Below are 19,071 nucleotides of genomic sequence, written 5' to 3' on the forward strand. Positions count from 1 at the left end.
ATTCATATGACCCCGGAAAGGATTCCCCGGTGAAGGACGTTATATAAATATATGTTCAGACTGGTTCCGGTGACCTACATAATGGACAGATTTGTGTATTGGCTTGTGACAGTGAATCATACTGCATAACAAACTTTATTATTTTGACAGGTAGGCATGTGATAGTACTGTTAATTTGACCACTCATACAATTTGTGTGTAGATATTCAGTTTTGTTTCAGGAATTCGTTTTAATTGAATTAATTTGGCATTTTACCAGCTGGCCAGTGGCATTTGACATTGGCTTTGGGTAAGGTTTTTGATAAAAGTTTCAACATAATATATATGTTGGTAGAATATATGTTGATAGATAGGACAGACAGGGTACTACGCTACGCTAGCCGCAGGCTATGCACCAAAGGGCATCTGTACAAAAATGTACTAACTTATTGTTAATTAACATATTTCCAGCAGTGTCAAGGATTACAGTATGGTATCATTATATGGATCGATGGAGAAATTTCTTAGATTTTATCAGTATCAATCAATGTAGAAAGCTGTTCATTAAATTAAGGAATATATAGCTTTAATATTTACAGATTATGAACAGAAACTTTCTATTTTATTATTATTCAGTTTACCGTACTTGATCAATATTGTTTTTGAACTAAATAAATTTAATATGGATTAATAACCTTTATTTGTTTAATTCAAGTTGACCTAATTACTTTAATCATTTTTATTTAATTATATAATTATATAATTTAATTTAATTTTTAATTGTTATTTTTTTAAACTGACTGTTGTGAAAACATTATAATTTGTATATACTTCAGACACAATATGTCATTGACAGTCAAGTGTTACTTGGAGAAGAAGGATGGAGATACAGACAATCATATCAATGAAATAAGACGATTTAACATTACTGAAGATACAGTTGGCAGCTTCTTATATCTTAATGGAAAAATTGCAACGATTTTTCCATCTCTGAGGGACGGACACTTTTCTTTATACTGGAAAGGTACAGGTTATGCCATGTTGCTCAATGTAAGAGTGCATCCAAATTTAACTCATACAAAGTTATTTGATACAATTAATTTGTTCTTTTTATTCTCACTAGGAGAGATCAATATATAGCTGTTTCTTGTAACTTATATCAGAACTGTTTGATACCTCAGAAGTGACAGGTGAAAGATGCGAATTCTTGTAGTCATATGCAATATTAAGATAACATTTTTTCAAAAATATATTTAGACTAAGAAATATATGCAATATTGAAAAAAACTTTATTACAATTTTCACAGACAAAAAAAAGAAAAAGGAATAGAATTTTAGCAAAATTCAAGTAACTGAAAGTTTGAAAATTTTCATTTCCTCCCTTTTGCACCCACCAAGAATGATAGAATAAGAGTTGACTTTGAGATCGTTAAGAGATATAAAATGTTTTTGCAAGTCTTAGTGTTTACAAATTTATTCTTCAGCTGCCTATTCACTCTCTTATGGTAATCACAAAACCTACTTAAATTTGGTTGAAATCAAAAGAAAGTCAAAGATTATCTTTAAAGGGACAAAGTAAGTCAAAGATTATCTTTAAAGGGAGATGATAATAAAATTTAGTAAATTTCAATGTTTGTAATAGTTTTATGTCTAACAGAATGTATGAAAACAAATGTTGCTTAAATGAGATTGACCACCTTTACATATTTAAAGATATCCAATAGCTATCTTTCACTAAAATATTTCATATTCAGATATTTACTTCAATGCAGAAAATCTCCATAAACGTATTTAACTTTACTAAATATATAAAAAAAACTGTGCATGTAGAGCTACATTCATAATTAAATGTCGTACAGTAATAGTGGATTGTTGAAAACACTTCCAGTGTTTTTAGTGGTAGTACACATTTATATTGCATTCAGCTATACATGTCAGCATTACTATTTTTAACCTAATGCATAGTACTGTTAATAAACATGTTTACATAAACTATATGTAGTATTTGTTCATGTTTTCAAATATGAAATTTGAGTCTAGTATAACTTTAAAGTGATGTAATTGTATAATAACGTTTTATAAAATTTTATTCACTAAAATCTTCAAAGGTTTGTATCTCCTTAAATGAATTTATCATATTTAGCAGGAATACATGCCTATACATTTTTGGAAAGGTCTTTTGAATCTCTAAACAGATAAAACAAATCTGAGCAAAGAGTCTACAAAATGATTTAGAAAAACCTTAACCATCATCAGAGGTAACTTAGCTTTAATCATTTGACTTATGGGCGTGGCTCATTTTATAATATGATGTTTTATAGTTATCTTCCAGCAGCCAGTAAAAAAGTTACCAAGCTGTCCTAAACATCCTATTATATGGGCTAGAGGTAACACCCTGTAACTTAAAGTTTAGTGCATGTTATACAATGCTCCCTGCTATTGGGAACTGCGTCGCCGATTTTTGAAAATTTTGATGTCTCAATTTTATAAGTATTAATTTTTACCTCATCTGAGCACAAAAGTGAGCTTTTGTTAAACCAGTGGCCATTGTTGTCTGTCATACATTCTCAACAATTCTACTGTTATACTCTTAGAGATCACATTTATAGCCCAATCTTAATGAAACTTGGTCAAAATGTTTTCCTCAGAAATGTCTCAGATGAGTTAGATAGTGGGTCATCAAAGGTAAAAAATTAGATAATTTGATCAAGTCTGGAGAAAACCTTGTTAAGTTCACTAATAAGAGGCCACATTTTCTGCATGATATTCAAAAACAAAATTCATCAGAATATCGTCTGTATAAAATCTAGGTCAAATTCAAAATGGGTTACTTGAAGTCAAAAACTAGGTCACTGTCAAATCATAGTAAAACCTTGTTAACACTCAAAAGGCCACATCATTCCACTTGATCTTCATACAACTTTATTCTAAAAATTTAGATCAAGCTTGAAACTAGGTCATTAGATCAAATGATTGAAAACTTAGTTAATGGTCTATCTAATTTATAGAAAAGATGGTCAGAATGTTTGTTTGAATGAAAAACGTAAACTGTATAGGTCAGGCTAGGTAAAAGGTTATCTGTGGTAAAAACTAGATGAGGTGAGCGGTACAGGGCCTTCAGGGCTCCTTATTATATGGTTAAGAGGGTATGACCCCCTTTCACTACACATATACGGACATTTGAAGAAAAACATAAAATTTGTAACACAGTTTCCTCAGAAAGAGAATACAATATAAAATAAAGTTTTTTTAAGGGAAAAATTGGGTATAGCTTGTTACTCTAAGCCGCCTCTAGTTGTAAGCCTAGCTGTAAGACTTTTTCAATAAGATCAGTTTTATTTTATCTGTTTTGAGATTTAAAAGAAATTTCCAAAGTTGCATAGGTTTATATACTTTCCTAACATACTGGTAATGTAAAAATGACACTTTTCAGTGAATAAAATTTCTTAGTGTTATATTTAACTGTTATCATGCTGGACACGATTAATTCTGCCTTTGCGACCATTGTAGATCATGATCAGCCTGCATATCCAAGCAGTCTGATCATGGTCTGCACTGTTAGCAGTATAGTCAGTATCTTTTTTGGTAAGCACCCCTTTTAACAGTTAAGAATTAGATGGATATTTGACGTATTAAAATTTGAACATCACCAAATCATAAAAAGAAAGAATTGTTTTACATGAAAATTGAACAGCTTATAAATAGGTATATTATTTTAGAAACCGATTGTCAATTAACTGTATTTGATGCTTGAATTTTCCCGAAAAGGGACCACAATAAGGGTCCATCCTTCCGGACAGTGTAGCGCGTTTAAAATCTCACCATTTTCAAAGAGATGTTGCAAATCTTCGTTTTGACGCATTTGCAACAATGTACGAGTGCTAAAAAATCGAATAACTAGGTTAAACATAATATGTTATTTCCCCTATTGAAGCAAATATTCATGCTAAAAACTAAATGATTATCTTCATCATGTAAGTGTACACAGTGCTGTGATCTGGAACCCCCATGATCCGGAACTTACTAATCAACCGTATTTAAACACAGTATACATGTCTAATACCACTAAAAAAAACTGACTGTTTTTTTTACACTTTTACACTCATGACATTTAATTATAAATGTAGCTCTGTATGCAAACAATTCATATATTTAGTACAAGTAACTCATTTGATGAGGATTTTATTAATTTGAAGTAAATTTCTAAATGTAAAATATTTTAGTGAAAGATGGCCATTGGATATCTTTAAATTCAGTGATGTTATATTTATTTGACAGATTCAGATGGAGACCTGGTTTTGTTTTCGACTGATGAAGAACTGTTGGAGGCGCTGGGATTTATATCTGACTCTCTCTTGAAGATCTACATCAAAACAAATGGTAATTTTTAGTTAATTTTAAAGCTTTCTTTTTAGCTGGACTATTTCAAAGAATAGTGAGAGCTATTCTAATTACCTGGGCATCAGGATTGTTTAACCTCAGTATCAGCATCATTGTATATGGTCAGCCACGTCACACCTGGATTAAGTTTTGTGTGCAAGATCATACCTCAGTGTCTGCATGTATTGGATTGAAACTTTGCACAAGGCTTTCTAGTTGTCAAACCTACTGAAATACGAAGATAGATAAATTTTGGTCAAATTTTTTACAAATTATGGTCCTTTTCAACTAAGAAAATATTGTTGAAATTTTGCATGTAACTAACAACCAAGCTGATTCTTAGAACAGTTTCATAGTTTGGATTGAAAGTTTTACACAATGTTTCCCAGTTATTGTACCTACTGGAATAATCAAGTTAGATAATTCTTGGTTAAATTTTATTTCAATTTATGGCCCTTTTTCAACTTAGGAACATTGGTTAAAGTTTTTGTCTGCAGCCATCAAATATCTCGATAACAACTATATGTATTGGACTGAAACTTCACAAGCAACATCTTTCTCATTCATTGTCCATTCATAAGTAAGTTTGAAAACTCATGGTTGAAATTAATTCAGATTATAGCCCATATTTGACTCAGAAAAGTTGGTTGACATTCACCAGTATTCATACACTTATACATGGCTTGAAAAAATTCAACATATTATGTTTGTATATAAAGAAATTCTTGCTACTGAAGTGTATACATACTCAGTTTTACGAGAAAGTAACAAAATTAACACTTACAGTTATTAGTTATTATGTCTCCCCCCCTCTGGGGGAGACATATTGTTTTTGCCCTGTCCGTCCATCCTTCGGAACGTTCGTCCGTCCGTACGTCACACTTCATTTCCGAGCAATAACTGGAGAACCATTTGACCTAGAACCTTCAAACTTCATAGGGTTGTAGAGCTGCTGGAGTAGACGACTCCTATTGTTTTTGGGGTTACTCCGTCAAAGGTCAAGGTCACTGGGGCCTGAATATTGAAAACCATTTCCGATCAATAACTGAAGAACCACTTGACCCAGAATGTTGAAACTTTATAGGATGATTGGTCATGAAGAGTAGATGACCCTTATTGATTTTGGGGTCACTCTGTCAAAGGTCAAGGTCACAGGGGCCTGAATATTGAAAACCATTTCCGATCAATAACTAGAGAACCACTTGACCCAGAATGTTGAAACTTCATAGGATGATTGTACATGCACAGTAGATGACCCCTATCGATTTTGGGGTCACTCCGTTAAAGGTCAAGTTCACAGGGGCCTGAACATTGAAAACCATTTCCGGTCAGTAACTTGAGAACCACTTGACCCAGAATGTTGAAACTTAATAGGATGATTGGTCATGCAGAGTAGACGACCCCTAACGATTTTGGGGTCACTCTGTTAAAGGTCAAGGTCACAGGGGCCCGAACATTGAAAACCATTTCCGGTCAGTAACTTGAGAACCACTTGACCCAGAATGATGAAACTTCATAGGATGATTGGTCATGCAGAGTAGATGACCCCTAACGATTTTGGGGTCACTCTGTTAAAGGTCAAGGTCACAGGGGCCTGAACATGGAAAACCATTTCCAATCAATAACTTGAGAACCTCTCAACCCAGAATGTTGAAACTTCATAGGATGATTGTTCATGCAGAGTAAATGACCCCTATTGTTTTTGGGGTCACTCCATTAAAGGTCAAGGTCACAGGGGCCTGAACATTGATAACCAATTCCGATCAATAACTTGAGAACCACTTGACCCAGAATGTTGAAACTTCATAGGATGATTGAACATGCAGAGTAGATGACCCCTATTGAGTTTGGGGTCAGTCTATTAAAGGTCAAGGTCACAGGGGCCTGGTCATGTAAAATCATTTTTTGGAAATAACTTGAGAACCACTTGACCTAGAATGTTGAAACTTAATAGGATGATTGGACATGCAGAGTAGATGACCCCTATTTATTTTGAGGTCACTTGATCAAAGGTCAAGGTCACAGGAGCCTGAACAGTGACTTGAGAACCACTAGGCCAAGAGTGTTGAAATTTAGTGGGATGACTAGACATGCCAAGTAGATGATCCCTATTGCAGCCAACCATCAGTGTCTCTTTGACTTTCGCTCCTGACCCCTATTGACTTCTTGCCTATAGGACTTTGCATTGGGGGAGACATGCGCTTTTTACAAAAGCAATTTCTAGTTTTGATGTAATTTACAGAAACTGCCAGTAGTACTAGCACAGTGCAACAAACACAAGAAGCCCATGGCAAGGTACATCAAGGTGTTATATGTGATGGATGTAATGGTTTAGTGAAGGGAATCCGGTACAAGTGTATGGAATGTGACGACTATGACCTTTGTACTGTCTGTGAACAGAAGGGAACTCATCCGGAGCATAATATGATGAAGATAAACAAACCTAGCCGTGCTCCATTTTATGCAGTTCCACCACATAGAGGTCATGGAATGCATCGACATGGTCGTTTTGCGAGCCCAGGAGGTCATGGAGAGGTAAAAATAAAATTCCTAATTTCAGTTTAAACCAGTAACTTTTAACTGTGAATATGAAAAGGGAATTGCTGTTTGTGTCTCAAATGAATATTTCAGTGGTGTAGCTGCCTCAGTATTTTTCAGAGAAAAGGTTGAAAAATGGAAATTAAAAAAAAATATGGAAGCACATCTCAGACACTCTGTAAAGATTCTAATATAGTGTCTTTTTTGTCAGTGTATTTTTATGTAAAATCGTTTAATTTCATGGGCATGAAATTTCGTGGTTTTGGTCAAAACAGTTACTCTGTGAGGATTTGAACTGTGGAATAACCTTTTGGAGATAAAATGGTTGACAGTTTTACTTTTTCTCAGGGATTTAACCACAAGATCCACAAAAGTAATTCAGTCACATATGTTAATGATTTTACAGTTATTTATTATTAATAGATTATTACCCTTTTTACAGTTTGCCCCTCCACCCCATTTTCGACGTTGGATGAGACGGTTTATGAGACGTTGGCATAGTGAGAACACGCCAGGTTGTCCAATGGAACAAGACTCCCCAGATGACGAGCTCTCACCACCAGGTATATTAGGATTCCTTCCTTCTGAATAATACCAGAAATTGTTAAGACAGACAAATCTTTCTCAACAATGAATAAGTAAATTCTCATGTTGATAGAAAGTTTGTTTATGTTCCTACTGCTTCAATCAAAAGCTGTAAACGATGTCCTGATTAATGCTTGTTTAGAACAATTAGCCTTATAACTATCAAAATTTTATTAAGTAATAGGAAATGCTGTGGAAATCAAAAGAACTAAAAACAGCTTTTTTAACATAAAGGAAGGTTTTAATAAAAATTATGGCCACTACACTTATACAATGTACATTTAAGAAATATTATATCTCATTTAGTGATTTGTCGTTGAATAAAATTATTATTTGGAGTTAAGATGTGTAGGAATGTATGTCACTAGGGTGCAGCACAAGTGGTATAATGATATGCATCTAAACGACAAACAATGACTAAATGAGATATATGATTTTGATTCTAACACATTATCAAGGTATATTATCTACATCTTTGAAATATTCACCAAATATTGTGTGGTTTTCTTTTCCGACACGCTGTTGTGACGTTGGACGGTATGACATAATAATTGTGACGTACAAACTGTGTTTTGCATAATAACACACAGTTTCAGTCTTCTTTGTTTAATAGGGAAATGATTTGGGTAGTGTTAGAAATATCAATAAACCCTGCTCAGGTAATACCATACAGTATAGGACTGTATAGTATTGATGTGTTTTAACTAAATTACTTACTTTTCATAGTTGTTAACAGAATGCTTTCTTATGTCATTGTGAAAATGCTATACAGAAGTAAATCACAATCTTAATGAATCTTTAATGAAGATTTATGTAGTCTAATTGATGCTGAGAAAGCTGTCTACGTGTGCACAAACACATTACGTCGAGAATAATCAAGGGAAGCAACCCTGATAATTTAATCAAGGGAACAAACGAAAATAACTTAAATAAAACACAACATAACTGTACAGTGCTAATATTAAATGTATTGCACAGTGTCTGGCTCTTCCTTTTTCATTTAAGGTCTGTATTGTGTCAAACACGAGTATTAAAAGGGGATGTGAACTCTTATTTCATATGTTAACACCCTTACTATATAGTGCATTATATAATGACTAATATTCCTAATGTTTAACATTTTATACAGAATATATATAAAAACCTTATATCTCAAAACTCAGAGTAAATACAAGTCAAATAGAATTGTAGGATAAACCCTGTAAAAAATGAAAAATGAAAATTTAGATGGCTTATTTTTACAGCCACTCAAAGACTGTTTTAGTCATGTGGTTTTGAAAGCAAATGACGCTAGTGGTGAATATTGCAAAGTTATGAAAATTAAAATTCTTGATAAAATACTTCCAAGATATAAATTTCAAGACTGATTTAAAGAGGTTAACACTAATATAATTCTGTTACCTTTTTAGAGGGTTCTCCGTATATGTGTCCTGCTGTTTCTCCCAGGAATGGAGCACGAGGGCGGGGACAGTGGCGAAATAGGAGCATGGGTTCACCCGGAAAATGTTCACCCAGAAAATTTTCACCGTCAAAATGTTCACCCAGATCTGAACAGGCTGCCAAGAATGACTCTGCTAGTACAAAGAAAGATGAAGTGGTTATAGATCTTACAGCTGGCAATGACAAGGAAGCAGAAAGGTCAAATGAAGGTCAGAATGTTACAGCAGAAGAGAGTTCTACAGAAGAAATAACAAGTGCTACAGAGAAGATTGTGCTTGATGACCCTTGTGAGCAGATTGTGGTGGATGACCCCAGTCAGGACGTTGTTCAAGCTGATCCAAGCCAGGAACCAGCTGTTTGTGAGTTTGAGAATGACAGACAACCACCAGAACCAGCCAGACTGGTAAGATTTCTGTTTATTTTATACCATTTTGCAAGAAGAGAACATAGCTTTGTGGCCAGGAACAGACAAATTCTGTCAATTTAATACTGGTTTTCAAGGAAAGAACATTTCATCATGTACATCAATTTAATTCCATATTTGGGGTTGTTTTGATCATTTGTCATGAATCAGTTTGTGTTTCAGTCATCAAAATAACTGCAGGTCAGACTGCAGAGTCAGATTTCAATGTTTTACAGATTTTATTTATATCATAAGGAAAAATCAATAATTGTAAGAAAAACAGTCACAAATTAATCGAATTAACTTGCGCCAGCGCAATAATTCAATTGAAATGTAGCGCAAATGGTGCTGAAATTTGCAAAAAGTAGATGTAAGGAAACTATTAGAAAAGAAAGGCAGTTAGTAAAATATTTATGTTGAATTATTTCCTTCCAGGACATTCAGCATGATAACAGAGACAGAAGGACTGAAGAGGGTGATAACTCCTGGCTTCTGCTTAATGTAGCCCCTAATGGTGGCCCAGAACTAGCCCCAGCAAGTGAGCCACATCCACCTAGTCCAGTACAGTCAGCCCCAGTGCAGGAACCTGCTGAACAAGGTGCTGGTCAAGCCGTCACTACATCAGGCACACGGACTGGTTCTACCAAGGCACAAAGCGGCACAACTCGCACACAGACTGTGCAGTTTCAGATACCTCCACAGATCTTCTATCCACCATCTAGTATGTTTTTCTGCTACTGTATTTAACATTAAATCAGCCTTTACTTTTAGTTGCCAGGTTGGCTCAGTAGATAGAGTATAAGATTACAAACTGTTGGGTTATGTGTTGGTTCTCTGGTGAGGCATACACTCTCTGTGATGATTTTGCAAGGTGTCGGTAAAAAATATTATACTGTAGTATGTTCATTTTTACCTTTGTTGTCTAATGTGATGTGATGGTACCAGCCACTCAATAGTTTGAAATAATGAATTTCAGATCCGAGGGTGGCTGAAGCTCTTCAGCAGATGATGGCGATGGGTTTCAACAATGATGGCGGTTGGTTAACAAGACTTCTCGAAGACAAGAATGGAGACATCATTCAGGTACTAGATGCTATCAAGCCCCAGCCTGGACGTGCACGTGAAACAAACGGAGGATATATGGCTTAATGGATGTCTGGCTGTAGCTGCTTGTTACAGGTGCATACATGAAGAACAGAAAGATTTACCCCACACAGAAAATAGTGAATGCAGAATTGATTACTTTTGCTTTTTAGCTTGACATTCATAAGTACAGTGTTATAGGGGTTGGTAAATTTTTTAGTTATAATAATCTGTTATGGATGCTATTGGTTTTATCACATTGTTATATTTTATATTGCATGCTTTTCTTGTATTTAATTTTGTATTTGAGTTAATATTAACAATCCTTAGGCTTATTCTTTGTTTTGTTTTTGATGTCTTTCTTCTGGTTCTTGCTAAGATATATTAAGATTATACTTTCTCTTTAAGAAAGGGCATTTATTTTATTTTTGCTATTATATGGTGATTAGATTATTTGTTATATTATTTTGTAACTGTAAAAATATTTTGATGCAGTCATTTTAAGCATTTCTGTATTTTGGAAAAATGTCATTTTTTAATCAGATTTTTAACCAATTATTTGTATTTTTTCTTTAACAACCTTAAATTACTTTCTGCCTTATTTAGCTCTGCTAGAAGGTAATTTGAATTTGAGCAGTGTTTAAAATTTTGGGAGGTCAATATGCAGAGTTCTAGTTTGAAGTTCTAATAGTGGTCAAAACCAGAATTTATTTTCCTTGTGAAGTTTTAGAAGCATCAGGTTTAATCCTTTTAGCAAATTTGAACAGAAAAAAATCAGTTATTTTCCTAAAGAAGTATTTTTGTAATAAAATAAAAGAAACAATTTCAAGGTCTCCAACATTTGTTTATGTGTTTCCATTTTCAGGTGTTCCACGATGGGCGGGGTTCAGTGTAAATGTGTATTTGAACACGCCTTTTGTAAGATATTTTCAATAAGTAGCTTTGCAAAGTAAACAAAAAATGTACATGTGCACATCTGAAGGTATACCTCACAATATAATTAGTAGAAAGCAGTGTCTATAAAATGCTGAAATCATAAATCTTATATTTGTCAGTTTATATTGCATGAGTATGGTAAAAAGTACATTTAAACTTCTTTTGCATTAATGTTATTACCGGTATGTGTGACTAAAACACTAAGAGATTTTTCTAGCTCATTTTAACTTTGTTTGTAGATTTGTGCAAATGGTTCCTCTTGCTCCCTTTAGGGGCCACAGATTTGGAAAAAGAAACAGTTTTTAACAACTTCTTCAAATGAAATGCTTGATTGATCGTTACAAAACTTGGCCTGTAGCATCTGTGTGTGAGCCACTCTCAAGTTTTTTCAAATGCTTTCACCTTACCCCATCTTTTAGACCCACATAACTGAAAATAGAGAAAAAAACACTAAATAACTCAGTCTTCTCATGAACAATTTGATACATATTCACCAGACTTAGTCCTTAGCACCATTGTATATACCTCTCTGAAGTTTGATCAGTTGGTTTTGCTCTGTACTTTTTGCCGAGGAAAAAAAAATTTTCAGTATATGAATAAACTATTTCATGTGTCTAGTAATTCAATATTTGTTTTACTAATGACATTATAGAATTTCAGACTTTAAGGGATTTTATGTAATTCTAAAAGATTTTTTACTGGGACTGCTGTGATTATTACTTTTTTTTAGGTGAGTTTTTCTGATCACTCAATGTCCGTCATCTGTCGTCTGTCTGTCTGTCATCTGTCAACATTTAGCTTGTGTATGCGATAAAGGCTGTATTTTTCAACTGATCTTCATGAAATTTGGTCAGAATGATCACCTTGATGAAATCTAGACCGAGTTCGAAAATGGGTCATCTGGGTTCAAAAACTAGGTCAAATCAAAGAAACACCTTGTGTATGCTATAAAGGCTGTATTTTTCAATTAATCTTCATGAATTTTGGTCAGAATGATGACCTTGATAAAATCTAGGCCGAATTCGAAAATGGGTCATCTGGGGTCAAAAACTAGGTCAAATCAAAGAAAAACCTTGTGTATGCGATAGAGGCTGTATTTTTCAATTAATCTTCATGAATTTTGGTCAGAATGATTACCTTGATGAAATCTAGGCCGAGTTTGGAAATAGGTCATCTTGGTCAAAAACTAGGTCACTAGGTCAAATCAAAGAAAAACCTTGTGTATGCGATAGAGGCTGTATTTTTCAATTAAACTTCATGAATTTTGGTCAGAATGATTGCCTTGATGAAATCTAGGTCAAGTTTGAATATGGGTCATCTGGGGTCAAAAAGTAGGTCACTAGGTCAAATCAAAGGAAAAGCTTGTATATGCGATAGAGGCTGTATTTTTCAATTGATTTTCCTGAAATCAAGTCAAAATGATAACCTTAATAAAATCTAGGCCAAGTTTGAAAATGGGTGGTTTGGGGTCAAAAAGTAGGTCACTAGGTCAAATCAAAGAAATACCTTGTGTATGCGATAGAGGCTGTATTTATGTCTCCCACCACAAAGTGGTGTGGGAGACATATTGATTTACTCCAGTCTGTCTGTGTGTGTGTCTGTCATAAAGCTTGTCCGCACTCTAAGTCAAACATTTCTCATCAGCTTTTCACCAAACTTGAACAAAATGTGTTTGACCATAAGACCTCAGCCAAGTTCGATAACTAGCCAAATTGGTCCAGGCGTCTTGGAGTTATGGCCCTTGAATTACCAAAAATCGGTCTTTTTACTCTTGTCCGCACTCTAATTCGAATATTTCTCATCCAATCTTCACCAACCTTAAACAAAATGTGTTTGACCATGAGATCTCGGCCAAGTTCGATAACTAGCCAAATCGGTCCAGGCATTTTGGAGTTACGGCCCTTGAATTATCAAAAAATTGGCCTTTTTACTCATGTCTGCACTCTTAATCAAACATTTCTCATCCGATCTTCACCAAACTTGAACAAAATGTGTTTGACCATGAGACCTCGGCCAAGTTCGATAACTAGCCAAAGCTGCCCAGGCATTTTGGAGTTATGGCCCTTAAATTATCGAAAAATCGGCCTTTTTACTCTTGTCCGCACTCTAAGTCAAACATTTCTCATCCGATCTTCACCAAACTTGAACAAAATGTGTTTGACCATGAGACCTCAGCCAAGTTCGATAACTAGCCAAATCGGTCCAGGCATTTTAGAGGTACGGCCCTTGAATTACCGAAAAAATCCGTCTGTTTACTCTTGTCCGCTCTCTAAGTCAAACATTTCTCATCCGATCTTCACCAAACTTGAACAAAATGTGTGATAACTAGCCAAATCCGCCCAGGCACTTTTGATTTATGGCCCTTGAATTACTGATTGGATCCACTCATCCAGACCATCTAATTGGATCCACTCGTCTAAAACATCTAGAGAAACTAACATTTTTCATAGGGGCAGTTGTGGGAGACATGTGCTTTTCTCAAAAGCATCTCTAGTTTTCAATTGATCTTCATAAAATTTGGCCAGAGTGATTGCATTAAACGAAATCTAGGTCAAGTTTGAATATGGGTCATCTGGGGTCAAAAATTAGGTCACTAGGTGAAATCAAAGAAAAACTTTGTGTATGCGATAGAGGCTATATTTTTCAATTGATCTTCCTGAAATTTAGTCAGAATGATTGCCTTGATGAAGTTTAGGTCAAGTTTGAATATGGGTCATCTTGGATCAAAAAGTAGCTAGGTCAAGTTTGAATATGGGTCATCTTGGATCAAAAAGTAGGTCACTAGGTCAAATCAAAGAAAAACATTGTGTATGAGATAGAGGCTGTATTTTTCAATTGATCTTCATGAACTTTGGTCAGAATGATAGCCTTGATGAAATCTAAATTGAGTTTGATTATGGGTCATCTGGGGTCAAAAAGTAGGTCACTAGGTCAAATCAAAGAAAACCCTTCTGTATGCGATAGTGGCTGTATTTTTCAATTAGTCTTCATGAAATTTGGTCAGAATGATGGCCTTGATGAAATCTAAGTTGAGTTTGATTATGGATCATCTGGAATCAAAAAGTAGGTCACTAGGTCAAATCAACGAAAATCCTTCTGTATGTGATAGTGGCTGTATTTTTCAATTGATCTTCATGAAATTTGGTCAGAATGATTGCCTTGATAAAATCTAAGTTGAGTTTGATTATGGGTCATCTGGGGTCAAAAAGTAGGTCACTAGGTCAAATCAAAGAAAACCCTTCTGTATGAGATAGAGGCTGTATTTTTCAATTAATCTTCATGAAATTTGGTCAGAATGATTGCCTTGATGAAATCTAGGTCAAGATTGAATATGGGTCATCTGGGTCAAAAAGTAGGTCACTAGGTCAAATCAAAGAAAAACCTTGTGTATGCGATAGAGGCTGTATTTTTCAACTGATCTTCATGAAATTTTGTCAGAATGATAGCCTTGATGAAATCTAGGCCAAGTTCGAATATGGGTCATCTGGGTTTAAAAACTAGGTCACTAGGTCAGATCAAGGAAAAACTTTGTGTGTGCATAAGGGGCTACATTTTACACTGGATTTTCATAAAATTTGGTCAGAATGATTGCCTTGATGAAATCTAGGTCAAGTTGGAAGATGGGTAGTCTGGGGTTAAAAACTAGGTCACTAGGTAAATCAAAGAAAAACCTTATGTATGCGATAGAGGCTGTATTTTTCAATTCATCTTTATGAAATTTGGTCAGAATGTTAGCCTTGATGAAATCTAGGTCAAGTTCATATATGGGTCATCTGGGATCAAAAACTAGGTCACTAGGACAAATCAAAGAAAATACTTACTTATACTCAAGATTTTTTGCTTCAATTTTAATGATAATTGGTCAGAATATTTTTTCCCATGAAATCACTAGGTCAAACATGTTTACACTGTTATGGTGTGTTTCTCAGGTGAGCGACCTAGGGCCATCTTGGCCCTCTTGTTTTTTATTTATTTATATAATGTGTATCTTGCTTTCTTTCCATCTGTGAACAATTAATAGTTTTGCCAATATTATTTTACTGTTTTTCATGTAAAGTTTTGATGGTTTTACTCATAATTAGTTGAAACTGCTATAAATGTGTTGTGTTAAGAGTTTTTGAAGAATCTGTCAAATAAAATGATAAAAAGACACATTCAATACATTTCTTTGATTTTTGAGTCGGCTAAAGGCTGAAAGCCTTTTGACGAGTCCTTGCTATCCAACGATTCTCTAAACGGACCGAATAACATGTGAAGGGATGTAGTTCCATTAGATTTCTCAAATTTCAAACAGTTCACTGCATGAATAAATTAAGTTGTGTCAATTCCCTTTGCTATGACCAATATACGATGTAATCTGTCATATTTATGACTTGTAATTGTGCAATTCTCGAATGTAACTCATTAAGCATAAATGTGCATTTTAAGAATTGCGCAGGCTTACAGATCTTGGGTAACATCCAGCGAAAGACAAAAAATAGTTCCAGCAGGGCTCCAGATAAGATGCGTATTAGCGTAAAACGTATAGAAATAATGCAAATACGCATGTCTAATAATTTCTAAGCGTATAAAAACGTATATAAAATTACAGAAACGCACACAATGCTTTTTTAAAAACAAAATCTGAATCGTCTGGATGCGTTAGGTAACATAGCCGATCAGCCTTAATTCTCCCACATTGAACGTAAACACGCATCGTATGATTTCTATAAACTTTGCGTGGGTTGAATTTTGCAGTCAGTAAACGGATAAATTATCGGGAGAAGAAGCTCTTACTGGTTTGTTTAGTTACTATTGATATTAAAAATGATTTTAATTCTTATTTTTCGAGAAATAAACAAATCGGCGAAACATTAAATTGTATTTTCTTGTAGTTTTTGAAATCGAAAGTAGATCGTCTATGTTTGGCGAAAAGAAACAACTTTTTTATGAAAAGATTTAAATAAGAGGTAATTTAACCGTAAACTTCAATGTCAGATACTGCCAATTGCTGCTAAATGTCTTCGTATCATCACAATTTGTAAAATATATTGTTCAAACTGGAGAAAAGTGTAATCGTATCCGGATATAATATTTTGGGTAAATATCGAGCTGTGTTATGAAATTTTAAGAAAAAAACTAAAAACAAACTGAAACTGGTAGACTATACTGTCAGTACATCAATCATTAGCCGACTCAGGCCATTCAGGCCTTTGATTATTTTATTTCATTTAAAGTTGATTCGGAAAAAGAATCAGATCATGACAACTTTATTCCATTTTATTATTTTTTATTTCCACGAAAATGTTTACAGGCTTGTGAATAGGTTTCAAGACAAGAGAATTGAACTGGTTAGATTAATAGCTAAAGAAATTGGTCACATCAGAGAAAAAAAGTAATCCATGTTGGAAGAATGTTTTGTAAAGGTTTCGCGAATTATTTACTTCAGGAGTTCTCTTATTCTATGAGTCTTTTAGAAGTGACACAGGTTGTCTCTTTCTTTGACTGCTGTTAAATACTTTCATATATTGATATCTTTATTTTGTTTTGTACTGTTTTGCATGATTGTTTGGGAATAAATTGTTGGAAGTCATTGTCTTTTTGTATGTTTATATGCAGCAGTAATAACATTACATCAATCTTAACTTGTTTCAATAAACAGGCAATTTACAGAATATGAAATACTGCACGCATGCCCATTAGTTTACTTATGATGACCTTGACATTGAACCAATATATCTGAAACTTGCTTTTTTAGCATGTCATCCCATTATGGAAAATCCTTCAAGAGTAATGGGGGCTGTAAAAAGATACGGAAACGAACACAATTTAAAGGTCAGCAATGTTTTCGGTAAACGGATGCGTTTTCAGCTGTAGTTACAATCACTAACTAGATCTATACTTAATGGTGACAAATATTAGATACATATAGAACAAGAGTGGCAGACTGTCACAAAATACGTCCGTCATCGAATTTGGCCTAATTCAAGGGACTTAATCCAAGAGTGCCTGGGGTGATTTTGCTGGTTATCAAACTTGGCCGAGATATTATGCCCACAAACATTGTCACTAAGTTTGGTGAAGATCGGATGAAAACTGTTTAACTTAGAGGGCGGACAAGGCTAAATTTGCAAATTTTCAGTAAGTCAAGGGCCATAACTCAAGAGTGCCTCGGGAAATTTGCTGGTTATCGAACTTAGCCGAGATATTATGCCCATAAAAATTGTCACAAAATTTGGTGAAGATCAGAAGAAAACTGTTTGACTTAGATGGCGGACAAGGCTAAAATTGCAGATTTTGAATAATTCAAGGGCCATAACTCAAGTGTGACTGTGTCGGGCGATTTTGCTGGTTATCGAATTTGGCCGAGATATTATGCCCACAAACATTGTCACCAAGTTTGGTGAAGATCGGATGAAAACTGTTTGACTTAGAGAGCGGACATGCTTTTGGACGCCGACCGCCCACCCGCCGCCGTCCGCCCGCCACGGGTGTTCACATAATACGCCCCGCTCTTTCAGAGACGGGCGTATAAAAATGAATCCTCTCGGAAAAATATTTGAAACAAGTGACCAACAATAGAATGTAAAATGTATAGCTTTTTGTTATTTTTTATGACAATGCTATAGTTGTACTTGATCAGCAGTGCATCCACGTAATCTAAAGTAGCCGCCGATACAAGCGAATAATCTCTTAGGAACTATTCTCTTCTCCACCGCAAATTTCGTTTTATAGGCTTCTTACAATTTATGGCAAAAGGAATGGTTCGACTTCCTGACTGTCGGGCTATGTATAAGATTTGTAGTATTTTCAGAGTTGCGGAGTTACTTTGGATTATGAAGTTAACGTGGAGGGAAACTTTAAGGATGTATAGCTAGGACTCCTAATGAGTTGCAGCCTAAATTGTACTGCATGGATCGAGTTTTGTACATGTTTCTCAGTAGTAAATGTCTTTGAAAGGACTACATTCAAACCTGCTCGAAAGACCACGTGTGTTAAGACACCACTTTTATTCAGAGGCCAGTTACAATTCATTTTTATGTTGTGAAAGGATAAATTATTGAACATTTGTGTTTTGAGACTGATTTTTGCATTTCCCTTATGAGGTATCTTAATGCAAGTTGCCCTGTATTTTCAAATCCTGACTGGCACTATTAAAGACAATGAAAAGTATGAGCGTAACCGCCCCTCTATCTGGACAAATCGTCGGTATATATTGTGAAACTTATACTAAATATCAAAGCAATTGTTCCTCAAGTTTTAACGAAAAAGTTATTTTCTCCTTACAACAGTGGACTATTCTGTTACATGCCTGGAACTGATTCCTACATGTTTGTTTTCTCAAGAAAGCTACCGTCCTCATACATCCAGTCAGTCAGGCTCTTCTACAACAATTTAGGCCCGTAACATCTGAAAACATTTTCTGCTATCTCAGCTGACGACCGTTGAGCTTATCTGCTTCTGAAAACAATAAGTTACCTGACCTTCAAGGTATTTTTATTTTTCGCAAGCCATTCCGCGTATGCAGGTGAACTGTCTGATGGGAAAGAAGAGGCCTATTTATTATGACCGCTGGTAAGAATATTTGACATACCGAGGTCATAGGTACAAGTGATTTGAATGACAGCATTATAAACAAGAAGACCAAAAGCTGTATTTTTACAGTATTTTCATGTCCGCCACATGAATCACCTTTAAAAGCCGCTTTGATTTCCTTCCAACAGGTACACAAACTGCTATCAAACTGT

At 34.8% G+C, this 19,071-nt stretch overlaps 1 protein-coding gene across 2 annotated transcripts; it reads left to right on the forward strand.

The window, feature by feature from the left end:
• Positions 1-19: 19 nt before the first annotated feature.
• On the forward strand, positions 20-16,916 carry LOC123556581 (sequestosome-1-like). 2 transcript variants are annotated; one of them, XM_053542841.1, is made up of 8 exons: positions 20-150; positions 816-1,003; positions 4,258-4,359; positions 6,602-6,894; positions 7,340-7,460; positions 8,892-9,325; positions 9,761-10,046; positions 10,302-16,916. In XM_053542841.1, the coding sequence occupies exons 2-8, from the start codon at positions 823-825 to the stop codon at positions 10,472-10,474; spliced, it is 1,590 nt and encodes a 529-aa protein (XP_053398816.1). In that variant the 5' UTR covers positions 20-150; positions 816-822; the 3' UTR covers positions 10,475-16,916. The 2 variants fall into 2 exon arrangements, with proteins under 2 accessions (XP_053398816.1, XP_053398818.1); XM_053542843.1 differs by having other exon boundaries at positions 149-289.
• The last annotated feature ends 2,155 nt before the right edge of the window (positions 16,917-19,071 follow it).

The sequence above is a fragment of the Mercenaria mercenaria genome, chromosome 5 (genome assembly GCF_021730395.1).
Source record: "Mercenaria mercenaria strain notata chromosome 5, MADL_Memer_1, whole genome shotgun sequence".
NCBI classification, from domain to species: Eukaryota; Metazoa; Mollusca; class Bivalvia; order Venerida; family Veneridae; genus Mercenaria; species Mercenaria mercenaria.

Bases quoted from the DNA above. Each gene is read 5' to 3' on its own strand.
- LOC123556581 (XM_053542841.1), top strand. From the start codon at position 823: ATGTCATTGACAGTCAAGTGTTACTTGGAGAAGAAGGATGGAGATACA. The intron at 1,004-4,257 runs GTACAGGTTATG...TTTATTTGACAG, and splicing joins CTTTTCTTTATACTGGAAAG to ATTCAGATGGAGACCTGGTT. The intron at 7,461-8,891 runs GTATATTAGGAT...TTACCTTTTTAG, and splicing joins TGACGAGCTCTCACCACCAG to AGGGTTCTCCGTATATGTGT.